The 12,963-nt window shown below is 37.1% G+C and overlaps 1 protein-coding gene across 3 annotated transcripts in view; it reads right to left on the reverse strand.

Moving 5' to 3' along the window:
• Nucleotides 1–12,963, reverse strand: part of LOC103487247 (sterol 3-beta-glucosyltransferase UGT80A2-like) — a 43,326-nt gene continuing 30,363 nt past the window's right edge. For 2 of the 3 annotated variants that reach the window (XM_008445508.3, XM_017044323.2), the window contains exons 6-14: nucleotides 6,613–6,676; nucleotides 5,457–5,514; nucleotides 5,202–5,379; nucleotides 2,442–2,572; nucleotides 1,968–2,070; nucleotides 1,780–1,856; nucleotides 856–903; nucleotides 628–777; nucleotides 1–420 (exon numbers count right to left, since the gene is read on the reverse strand). In XM_008445508.3, coding sequence (XP_008443730.2) covers nucleotides 256–420; nucleotides 628–777; nucleotides 856–903; nucleotides 1,780–1,856; nucleotides 1,968–2,070; nucleotides 2,442–2,572; nucleotides 5,202–5,379; nucleotides 5,457–5,514; nucleotides 6,613–6,676 — 974 coding nt within the window. In that variant the 3' untranslated portion in view covers nucleotides 1–255. Of the gene's footprint in view, nucleotides 421–624; nucleotides 798–855; nucleotides 904–1,779; nucleotides 1,857–1,967; nucleotides 2,071–2,441; nucleotides 2,573–5,201; nucleotides 5,380–5,456; nucleotides 5,515–6,612; nucleotides 6,677–12,963 lie in introns of those variants that run through there. The other variant, XM_051081829.1, reaches the window with a different exon arrangement.

The following is a 12,963-nucleotide window of genomic DNA, read 5'->3' on the forward strand; positions in this document are numbered from 1 at the left end:
TAAAAAAAATATATAGGACTGAACTCATCATTAATCATTCCTCTTTCCTTTGATATCATCTGTGTTTGAGTATGAGATTGGTGAAGAGTTGGATATATTGCTCACATGCCTGGTTTAACAATACACTTAAAATGAAAGGTAGACTCTTTCACATTGCAAGAATTGATAGGTTACTCGAAAGATACAACAATAATGGCTTTTGGTAAGAGAGGTAGTTTTCTGTCGATACTGTATGTATCTAAAAGAATAAAAACATTAAGATATATGGAGAAGCCGTCTAACTGAAAAGCCATGTTTAAGAGTCTCAGGTTTAGTCAGAGTTCTATTTCGATGGAAATGCTTGTGGAAAGCATTCACTGCACCAACTGCTCCATCCTCAGTTTCTATGGCCTTTGACACATCCAAAGCCCTCTCTTTTACCTGCAAGCTCGCCAATGCCGAGAAAATATCTCTCATTAAGAACACAGCAAAGTATGCAATGAAAGAAATACATAGTTCATCAACAAAGCATAACTCAGTGGTTAAGACATTTTTACTTCCTCTAAGAGCTTATTGGTTCGGATGCAAGTGATGAGTACAACGAGAATAATGCAAGTCACCAAAAGTTTGCATAAATACTGGAGATACCTTGGGATCAAGCATAAAGTTTATTGCATCAATCAACTTTTCAAGTGAAAATTCAGCAATTGGGATAGGCGGGGGACCAAGTCCCCGTCCATGCACACGCTCGCCCCAAAATTGCTGATCACCGAAGATTGGCACAATTGTTGTTGGACACTGAAGAAACAAGAATATGGCTAAAATCAATTGTTATAAGTAATTTGCAAAACAAACAGCGGAATAATAAAAATTTACAGCTGCTTTGAGTCCAGCTGCAGTTGTTCCAGCGCCCCCGTGGTGTACCTGAACGATACACTGTATATTTAGATTGTTCACACACAACATAGAGAAAGAGATGGAGATCAAAGACAAGCAAATAACTAGTATTTATATTATCGCGAATGGACTGCTCTAAAGTTACACATTTTACAACTCAAACACTCATCGTTTGTTTCAAATTATCATATTAACAATTCATATATCTATTGAAACAAAAACATGTTATGCTTGAAGGGCAGTGCGTCCCACAGTGATGCTATGCAATTCTAGTAAGTGGCCTATTCATTTTATGGTTATATAAACTGGTGCAGAGTGCAGATTATTGCCAATGATTATACGGCTGTATTCAATAAGGACACTAATTTATGATTACAAGGGACTACAATCTGTGTAAAACGGTCTTCACAATAAGCATCATGGGTAAAAAAAGAAAAAAGCTTTTCAGAGGTGAAGTTTGAAATATAGGTTCCATTTAGTACCTAGGTATTGAAATACTGCAATTCTTCAAGGATGAAAATGTAATATTTTGAAACTTTTGGACCAAACGGAAACAATACACTCAAAACTCGAGCATAAGGTCCGACATCTTACAACTTAGGGACCAAATAAAACTGGAAACTATACTCAAAACTTAAGAACCAAAGAGGTACTTTGCTTTAATAAGTCTCACTTTTCATAGTCCTCTACCCTGCACATTTGTTAATTATTACCGTTCATACGTATAGTCAGTATACTTTCCAGGTCTTAAAAGTTCATATATATTGTTCGACATTCTAACGTATGAAAATAGAATGAAAGGTGGAAGACCAGGGGAAGAGGATCAAAGCCACACTGCGATGAACAACAAGCTTTGTGCCACAACTTTACAAGAAATTAATTACAACACTAATAATACTTTACCACAGCCATGCATCTCGGAAATAGCCAATCATGGGGACAATTATCCAGCACGTACACAAAGTCTTTTGGCTCTGCCACTAGATATAGAGATCCATATTTCTTCATGAGTCAAGCATTGGGATATAATTATTTTTGTATTCATATATGAACCAGAAAAAGGAGGAAATGGATAGAAAAATTAGACTAACAGCTTCCAAGACCACCCCAGCCTTTACTTATTATTCCTCTCCTTCCTGTAATTTCCAGAGCTTCAACTATAATCTGCGTCATTTCTTCTGGTTGTTCAACAGGCTGCATCAAGCACGAAATGAAAAAAAATATATCAAACTGTCTTTTTTGTTTTATAGCATGACTGAAGTTTAACATTTTGATAGCCTAAATATGAGGCAATAAAGAGAATAAATCCTGGCTGCAGTATTTAACCTTCAGAGCTTTATTCACGATTGTTCTTCAATGTCAGTTCACTCATACAACTTGGATCTTTAGTTGGGTCAAGCTATATTCTTATGTTTATCAACTACTTCCTTCATTACATATAAAAGATTTCAATTTAAATCATTATTTATATCATTAAAACTATTTACAAATTGGAAGACTAAATCATGTTTAATGCAAGACAAGTACTCAAATACTAGAAAAGCAAGGCCAAAAATGAAGCTCACAAGGCTGCCAAATCCAATGTAAATTGGCCTTTCGCCAGCTTCTATCCATTCAACAAGAGAACTTGGGGGTTGATAGTTTGAAGCAAGGTCAAGGAAACAAAATCCAACCACATCAATTTTAGATCCCCAATCTGAAACAATGAGAACAGGGTAAGCAGTAAGAGTGGGACCACCAAGTATCACTGGTTGTACGTGAAATCCCAAAGAACAGGAAATGAAACAGGAAGAATTTTTAAACAACTCATCCTGGGAAAGAGAGAAATGAAGAATTGGATATCAAACACTTGGACATAACAATTAAAATGGGCAGGAATAAAAAAATCTAACGCTATGTAGTTAACTACAATGTGGTAACAGAGCAAGAATTTCCAATTTAAATTCATTGTCAAAAGTTCCTTGCAAAATTTGAGTAGTCTACCAGTGTGTTGATCACATATCAAGCCTGTTGGAGAAGTGCATATTGCTTAATAGAACCTAACATAGTCTATTTTAAAAACCAGTAAACCAAGAAAACTGCGCATAATCAAAGATGGTGAAAGAGAAAGTCCAAGCAACCTTCCAATCTAAATCTAAATAAATTTTGAAAAACTGAAATTTTATGGCCCATTTGGTAACTATTTCAAACACATTCGTTTCTTAAGAAATTAGAAACAGAAACAGGAAACAGGAAACGGGATCGTTAGCAAAAGGGACCTAAACAAATCCAAAGCTTCTTAGATTTGGCTTCCTTTTATAGAAAATTCATTCGTGACTTTAGTTCTATTGTTGCCCTACTAACATCTTGTCTAAAATCTAAACAACCCTTCTCCAGGGAGATGCTCCAACGACAAGTTTTAACCAATTAAAAACTGTTTTAAGCTCTAGCTCTGTTTTAGGATTTTCAACAACCCTTCTGCCTTAGGCATTGGTATTGGGACTGTTCTTAGCCAAGATAAACATCCTATTGAATATTTTGGTGAAAAATTAAGTCCATCTAGGCAGAAATGGTTCACTTACAAACAAGAATTGTATTCCCTAGTTCGTGGCTTAAAACAATGAGAACACTATATCCTTGGAAAAGAATTTATTTTTACTTACCGATCGTTTTTCTCTGAAGTTCCTCTCATCTCAAAAATCAATTAGTCATATGAATGCTCGATGGCTTCAATTCCTAAAACGTTTTGATTTCGTCATCAAGCACACCCCAGGTATTGTTAATAAAGTGGCAGATGCTTTAAGCTGAAAAAAAGGTGAAATCATTGCTTTTTCTCATGTTAAAGACCTATGTCCAACTGATCTTGACTTTAGAGATATTCGGTTTAAACGTTCCAACCATCTCCCGGCTAATGAATTTCATATTTTTTATGGTTAACTTTTCAAAAATAACGCCTTATGCATCCAACACACTTCCCTTCGAGAATCCCTTCTAAAAGAAGCTCATAGTAGTGGTTTGTCCGATCACTTTGGTAGAGACAAAACCTTCACCCTACTAACTCAAAAGTTCTTTTAGCCACAACTAAAGAAAGATATTGCTAAATTTGTTAATTAAAAGATGCTCATATGCCAAAGCTCTAAAGGATCTAGTTCAAACCAAGGCCTTTATTGTCCACCCCATATTTCCATTGACATTTGGAAGACCTTCCTATGGATTTTGTTCTTGGCGTACCTAGAACCCAACGTTGTTCTTGACATACCTAGAATCCAACGTGGTTATGATTCTATTTGGTTAGTTGTTGATAGATTTAGCAAATGGCGCACTTTTTAGCTTGTAAAAAGACTAATGATGCTTTGAATGTTGTTAATCTTTTTTTAGGGAAATTATTCGCTTACATGGCATACCTAAGAGCATTGTTTGAGATCGGGATGTCAAATTCATGAGCTACTTTTGATGCTCCCTGTGTCAAATTCAGCACTAGCCACCCCCAAACGGACAGCCAAACTGAAGTGACCAACAGAACACTAGGAAACCTCCTTCGCTGCCTAAGTGGAGACATACCCCACCAATGGGATCTCAACCTCGCTTGAGAAGAATTTGACCTCAACAACATGACCAACCAATCCACAAGCAAATCCCCTTTTGAAATTGTCTACACCCAAGTACCTCACCTCACTCTTGACCTTGCACACTTGCTTGTTCCAGTTGATCTTAGTGCCGAAGCAACTCTCATGGCCGATCGAATCAAAAAATCTATAAAGAAGTCTGCCAACACTTAAAAGCTTCCGAATTTTAAGTGGATATACGCCGTAGGCCAACCACTTTTGGAGTTGTAGCCCTTGTAATGATCCATCTAAAAAAGCAACACTGGCCTTCTGACAAGATTCAGAACTAACAAAAAACTTGGCCCTTTTCCTATTTTAGCCAAGTTAGGATCGAATGCCTACCAGATAGATCTACCCAACATTCCTGATATCTATCCCTATCAACCCTCAGATGAGTTTCAACTTTCCTAATCAAACTCAGGGACGAATTTGTTTCTGTTGGTTGGGTGGAGTTGATGTAGGAGTTATAACTAATTGTTAATTATCAATCAGTTAGTTTAATCTTTGTTTAAGTTTTTGATTTTTAACCAATCTCTAGTTGGTTATTTGGTTACTTTTCGTTAAAGGTTTGTTACAATCAACTCCCTCGTGTATCTTTACAGAATTAATAAAAAAGATAAAGAAATTTCAGTATTCTTAGAGTATTAGTTTCACATTAGTTAGGGTGGGGGCATAGTAGTAATAATATAATTTTTGTATTACGCTATACCCATAATGAATACCAACAGAATAAAGTTTCACCTTTTGGCTTCGGAATAAGGTGAGGACTCCATATATACCCATAAGGCACCTCCGAAAGACTGTTGTAGTGTCCACTGAGATATGATATTCGTCTCAGTTTCAGCTTCTTCTTCCTGAAGCTATTTATAATGTCACGAATTCCAAGCCAAATTAAAGTATCGACTATGTTATATGATAACTGCCAAAAGACCAAATATTTACATGTATTAAAAAAATAGCCCTGGAATTGAGATGAGAACCATCATTACTACTTACCCTATATCCAATTTGATGCTTGACATGGGCTAGAGGATGAGGAAAATCACTCGTGGGCCTGAACAAAAAGTAGATAGTTGCTGAATAATCCAATAGAACATACATTCTTTCCAAATTACGTATATTAATTAAAGGCTAAATTATAAAAAATGTCTCTCAACTTTATGGTTTGGGTAAAAAATATCCCTAAACTTTCAAAAGTTTCAAAAATGCCTTAAACTTTTGAAAAGGGTTCAAAAAATAAAATACCCTTACCGTTAGTTTTGGATGGAAACTGTTAAAGTTGTCTCAAAAATACCCCTAAACTATTGAAAATATTCATAAATACCCTTAAACTAAAAAAAAAAGTTAAAAATTATTCTCATTTATCCAATTTTTACATCAAATTTCCTAGCACCCAAAATAAAAACCAAAATTTTAAGTTAAAACCATAGTTTAAATTTACTTCGATACATCGATATTTCTATCGATATTTTCACATCTCCATTTATTCGATATCGATAATACAAGAAGTGAACCTATATTTCCATTACATCGTCCACGAATCACAAAGAATAAACATCAAAATGATAACACAATATAAATATAAATATAAATAATAGATATGTTTGCTTATTTGAAATTAAAAAAAAAATATTTATTTACTACTTTAAATTTAATTTTTGATTTTTGTTTTTATAATTTTCAGAGATATCCATTGAAATTAAATTTTTTGTAAAATTAAGTCCATCAACATCGATATTTTATACCTTGGTTAAAACATACAATTCCAGAAAATCTCAAAAAATCCAAAATAAAAATCTCTCAAAAATATACTAAAACAATAATTAGTTGAATAAAAAAATCTCACACGAATAGATCTACCAAACTTAAATAGAATAAGAACCCATTACAAAGAAGGAAATCTTTTATTCGGCAAATATAATACAACCAATACAGTAAGATATAATACAAGAAAGGAAATAATCAATAACCTCCTACTCTGATATTATGTCAAATCACCAATTGACCTAAAATGTAATGTGAGTTCATGGGTTATGATAAACTTAATTATATCAATATTTAGATCAAATAATCCAATCAATTCAAGATGCAGCTTTTAACAATATACATCAAATGCTTTAGGCACTAGATTTTCTAACGAAAAAAGACTTACGTCCATGGCATTGTAAAAAACACGTGAAGGGGTAATTTCAACGCCTCAGCAACTTGAGTATGACCTGGACAGTCAGTGAAGCAATTTAAGTTTGTTAGTTCAAGAGTACAGGAACATAGCCAGACAGAGTTTCCATTGGGGGGTTGCATTAAACCAATTTTCATAACATATTCTCGAATAAAAGTACATTTGTCAAAATTGATCAACCGAAAAAACAATGAGGTAAGTTGAATTTATTTGAATGATATTGTTGAGTATTTCTTCTATCTAAGAAACCCTGCCTTTCTAAGAAAATAAGACAGAAAGTACATTTTTTGAGTCGGGTATCAAAGCAGCCCTTATTCTTAGTATAATACTCTTGTACTTTGAGCATTAGTCTCTTTTATTATTATTAATAAAGAGACTCGTTTCCATTAAAAAGAAAACCTATACCACTGACTCATGCATCATCGTGTTCGATTGCCACTTCTCCAACCGATCACCGCTGTCAACCATATATTGCCGAAAGTTCGTTTCTAACCAGATACTCATGTTTCTTTAGGTTTTTTGGACATAAGTCACTAGTGCTTTGTTGTCACTAGTTCTTTGTGAGTGGGCATTGTCAGTTGTCTCAGTCTAAACTGCCAAACCCCAATCTCTCCGTCGCCATCTGTTGTGGGGTTTTTTTTTCTCCAAATTGTTTTTTGGATATGTATTGCTCCAGTTATGCCAACAACTAAGTCATCTATTGCAAAAACCCTTGATAATCGCATCCAATCCAATAGATCCCTTGTCCAAATACCCACAATCCGACTTAATGGAGATAAGTTCCTTTGTTGGTCCTAAAGTGTTGGATTGTATACTCATGAACAAGGAAAAATTGCCTAGATTGCCGGAGAGAGAACTTCCCCAACTCCCATTTGTCTCTTGCTTTGCTGGCATGGTTAAGACTTGGCTAGTAAATTCCATGGTTGAAAACATAAGTTGTAACTACATGTGTTACTCTACTACTAAGAAATTAAGGGATAGTGTGCCTCAAATGCATTCAGATTTAGGCAATTAATCACAGGTGTTTGAGTTGAACCTTAAATTGGGTGATATACGATCAGTTGGTCAATATTTTCGCTCCTTAAAAAGGATTTGGCAAGACCCCTAACTCTTTAATACATTTGAATGGAAGACATCTACAGAGGATCAAAAGCACTACAAGAAAATTGTGAAGGATAACTGTATTTACAAATTTCTCCATAGCCTAGAGGTAGAATCCTTGGGATACCTACTTTTCCAACTACTAATGATGTTTCGTGGAGTAAGCAGATTCCCACGTTGCTCCGCTGTCATGTAACCCTTTCCATTTTACCAGCCATTCATTAGCCCCTATCTCAATGTTCCATTGGATCCCAAAACACCCTGGGCTCAACTTGCAATTCAAATTTCTTGACCAATGCTGGTGGGAGGTGTTGCACATGTTGACTTTGGCCCAGTTAGGAGATATTGAACAAATTATGAATCACCACCTTGGAAGGGAGGTCCAACTAGTAAGCCACTTTCCCAATCTCTTCAACTACACAGTATGGGCCGTAGAATTTGGGTGCTAGCTTCTTACTCCGCTTCCTGGCTAAGGACTTTTGTCTATATAGCCTCAACTTCAAAAAAATTTCATCTCTGATTTGAACTTCAGCTCTCGACGGTGTAAATCAGTTTGTTTCTTCATTCGATTCTAAGCCACTACCAAATTCTCTTTCAAACCACTAATCACGAAATCTCTCTCCTTGAGCAATTGTTCTGCACTAATCTTGGCCGTTTTCCTGTCTCCATATGAAACTAGCGATGGTGGGGATCTTCCATAAAGCACTTGTAAGGGGGTCATCCTCGCAGAGAAGTGAAAAGTTGTATCATACCACAACTCAGCCCATGGTATACACTTGTTTCACTTGGTTGGTTGCTCATTGCAAAAACATCGCAAATATGTCTTAAAGCAACAATTCACCCTCTCGGTCTGGCCGTCAGGTTAGGGACGGAACACGGTACTTCTTTTTAGTGATGTCCCCAAGACCGAAAACAACTCTCTCCAGTTATGATTTAATTCGGCATCCCATGCTTGCTGACAACTTCTTCAATGAATTTCTCCACAACCTGCTTAGTCGTGATGGGTGCTTAAGGGTGATGAAATGGGCCATCTTGCTCAGTCGGTCCACCACAACCATGATGGCACCAAATCCCCCTACTTTTGGTAGCCCTTCTATGAAATCCATGTCCAGTCTTCTAGGATCAAGTTTGGTAGAGGTAACGGTTGTAGAAGTCCTGCCAGTGAGAGGGCATCCATTTTGTTCCTTTGACACACTTCACATTGTTCAACATATCGCTTCACATCATTCTTCATGCCGACCTAATGTATCTCCATATTCATCCTTTTGTAGGTTTTAAGGAATCCAGAATGTCCTCCCAATGTCTGCCACTCATTGATAGTATATTTTCCCCTGAGGATCCTCTTTCAAGATACCGATGATTTTTTAAGCTCATCATCGTTCTCGACTTCTCTCATAACCATATCCACATGTACTAACCCCGGGGCTGTCAAGCTATTTAGTTCCACCATGTGATTCATTCAGGATAAGACATCCGCAGCTTTGTTTTGCAATCTAAGTTGATATAGAATCTCAAAATCAAAGCCAAGTAGCTTGGTCAACCACCTTTGAAATTAGGGTTGTACTTCCCTTCGTTCGATCAAAAACTTCAATGCCTTCTGGTCTGGGAGTACAGTAAATCTTCTCCCCAACAAATAATACCTCCATTTCCACACTACCATCAGTTCTCTCTCGTATATAGACTTGGCTTGAGCACGCTGAGATAACTTCTAACTAAAATAAGCAATGGGTGTGCATTTTGAGACAAGACTACTCCCAATCCTACACCCAATGCGTCTGTTTCAGTAATGAAAGGTAGAGAGAAATCTGGAAGAGCTAAGACTGAGACCGAGATCAAGATCATTGCTTGCTTTAACTATTCAAGTGCTTTAGTAGCCCCTTCATCCCATTTAAACCAATTCTTCTACAACAATTTGGTAAAAAAATGTGGCAATATCCCCACACCCTTTCACAAACCTCCTATAATAGCCAGTAAGCCCCAGAAATCCCCTCAACTTGGATACGTCTTTTAGTTACAACTAATTCACCATCACTTTCACTTTTTCTCCATCAACTTCTACTCCTTTGCTAGAGATCCAATGTCCTAGATACTGAAATTAAGAATGCCCAAAGACACATTTCTTCTCATTTGCAAACAGTTTGTTGTCTCTCAAAATATTGAACACCACTCCCAAGTGCCTTTCGTGTTCAGTGATGTCAGCACTGTAGACTAAGATATCGTAAAAAAAAGCAGCACTAAATGCCTCAAGAAGGGTCTGAATACTTGATTCATTAGAGACTGCAATGTCGTCAGTACATTGGTTAACCCAAAGGGCATAACAAGGAATTCGTAATGTCTTTTATGGGTGCGAATAGCTGTCTTCTCAATGTCATCCTCTCATCCAAATTTGGCGATACCCAAAGCGCAAATCCAATTTAGAAAATACTGCAACAACATGTAGCTCATCAAGGAGTTCCTCAATCACAGGGATGGAAAACTTGTCCGCAATTGTCACTTGGTTCAGTTTGTGGTGGTCCACATAGAATCGTTACTCTCCATCCCTCTTTTTCACTAATAGTATGAGGCTTGAATAGGGGTGTTGGGACTCCAACTTCACAAATGTAATTCTTTCTTTATTGATTTCAATTCAGTAAAATCATAAGGATTGAGAATGTCTCAAACCTTAGAACAATGTGAGATTTCTGTTCTTCTCTCTCTCCAGAAGAATGCAGAAAACATGTTCTAACTTCTGTCTAAAATCATACCTAATGTTCCCGCCCCAAAGACAACTCTCTTATATCTATTTTCCCGCCCACCAACCTACTTAAATCCCACGTGCTCTTATTAAAAAAATCTATTTCTTCCTTCTACTGTACACTTGCCTAATAAGGGGTCTAAACCCGCAGAAAATTCTACATCTCTCCCTTTACGATCCGCATACACTTTCATTTGCTCCTGTGCCAAGCGCAAATGCTCACGTAAAGAAATCAGAACAACATCCCTTTCCTGCAACATTTCTTCAACAGTTGAATTCTTAGAAAGCAAACTTCCATAAGACAAAATAGTAGGAGGTTGTCGACCATGAACAACCTGAAATGGAGTCATGCCGATAGACCGTTGGAAAGTGGTATTATACCAATATTCCGTCCAAGGCAGCCACTTAACCCAATCCTTAGGTTTCTCATTACAAAAGCACCGTAAGTAAGTTTCCATTCCTCTGTTGACAACCTCAGTTTGGCCGTCCGATTGGGGGTGATAGGCTATACTTTTATTCAGTTTGGTGCCTGATAGTCGAAACAATTCCGTCCAGAAATGACTAAGAAATATCTTGTCTCTATCCAACACAATGGACAAGGGAAATCCGTGCAATCTTACTACCTTTTTCACAAACAACTCTGCCACCAGCTTACCAGTATATGGATGTTTCAGGGGTAAGAAATGTCCATATTTACTCAATCTGTCTACCACAACCAAAATCACTTCAAATCCACTCGATTTTGGAAGGCCTTCCACAAAATCCATTGAAATATCACTCCATATAGATTGAGGAATTTCCAACGGTACCAACAAACCATCCGGGGATAAAGCCAATGACTTACTTCTTTGGCATGTTAAACACTCTTCACAGTGTTTTATAATATCAGCCTTCATCCCATCCCAATACAATTCAGCTGCTACTCGTTTATAGGTTCTCAAAAATCCAGAGGGACCCCCAACCACAGAATTATGGAAAGTGTCTAAAATTACTGGTATCAAAGAAGATTGCTTTAGAATTACCAGTCGGTTCTTGTACATCAACAAGCCATTCTGCAATGAATAGTTGCTCTCAGTCGATTCCTCATTTTGCTTAATTTGCTCTACAATCTTCTCATACTTTGGATCTTGAAACACTTCCTTTCTAATTACATCCAGATCGATAGTGACTGGTACAGACAACCCAAACAGTTGTGCTTCATCTGGTTTTCTGGACAATGCGTCAGCTGCTCTGTTTTCAGCTCCCGGCTTGTAGACTACTTCAAATGAATAACCCAGAAGTTTGGCTATCCATTTTTTATATTGAGGCTGTATTATCCTCTGATCTAACAAAAAATTCAGTGCCTTCTGATTTGTTTTTACTTTAAATTTTCCTATCAACAAATAAGGTCGCCATCTTTGTACCGCCAATACAACAGCCATAAGCTCCCTTTCATACACTGGTCGGGCTCTATCTCTCAAGGCTAACGTATGCGTATAATATTGGTCTTCTATCTTGTACTAAGACAGCTCCAATTCCATAACCAGATGCATCAGTTTCTATCTCAAATTGTTTATTAAAATCTGGTAGAGCTAATACCGGTAAAGATAACATTGCAGATTTCAACTTGTCAAAAGCCAAGGTTGCTTCTTCAGTCCATCTAAACCCTTCCTTCTTTAACAACTGAGTTAATGGAGCAGTAATAGTCCCGTAATTGCGCACAAAACGACGGTAATACCCGGTTAAGCTCAGAAATCCTCTGGTTTCTTTTACATTCGTAGGTTGTGGCCAGTCGGATATAGCTTTAATCTTCTCCAGGTCCACTGCCACACCTTCTCCAGAAATCACATGACCCAAATACTCTATTCTTTTATGTGCAAAATGGCACTTCTTCTGGTTAGCATATAGTTCATGCTGCTGTAGATTTGACAACACTTTTCCCATGTGCATTGCATGATCATCCTCATTTTTACTATAAACCAGTATGTCATCAAAAAAGACCAATACAAACTTCCTTAGGAATGGCTTGAAAATAGTATTCATCAAGGCTTGAAAAGTAGCCGGTGCATTGGTCAGCCCGAAAGGCATTACTAAAAATTCATAATGTCCTTCGTGCGTTCGGAAAGCCGTTTTCTCTACATCCTCATCGGCCATTCTGATTTGATGATATCCGGACTTCAAATCAATCTTGGAAAACAGAGTTGCTCCACAAAGCTCATCAAATAACTCTTCTACTGCCGGAATAGGGAATTTATCCAGAATCGTGGCGTTATTGACTGCTCTATAATCAACACAAAAACGCCAGCTACCATCCTTTTCCTTGACCAATAAAACAGGGCTAGAATACGGACTGGTGCTCAGCCTTATTACCCCTGAATTCAACATTTCTTTCACTAACTTCTCCATTTCTTCTTTTTGATGAAAACCATATCGATATGGACGCACATTAATGGGATTGGTTCCCTCCCTTCATGTGGATATGATGTTCTATCTCCCTTCGGGGTGGTAAT

This window comes from Cucumis melo, chromosome 2, assembly GCF_025177605.1.
Source record: "Cucumis melo cultivar AY chromosome 2, USDA_Cmelo_AY_1.0, whole genome shotgun sequence".
Classification (NCBI taxonomy): domain Eukaryota; kingdom Viridiplantae; phylum Streptophyta; class Magnoliopsida; order Cucurbitales; family Cucurbitaceae; genus Cucumis; species Cucumis melo.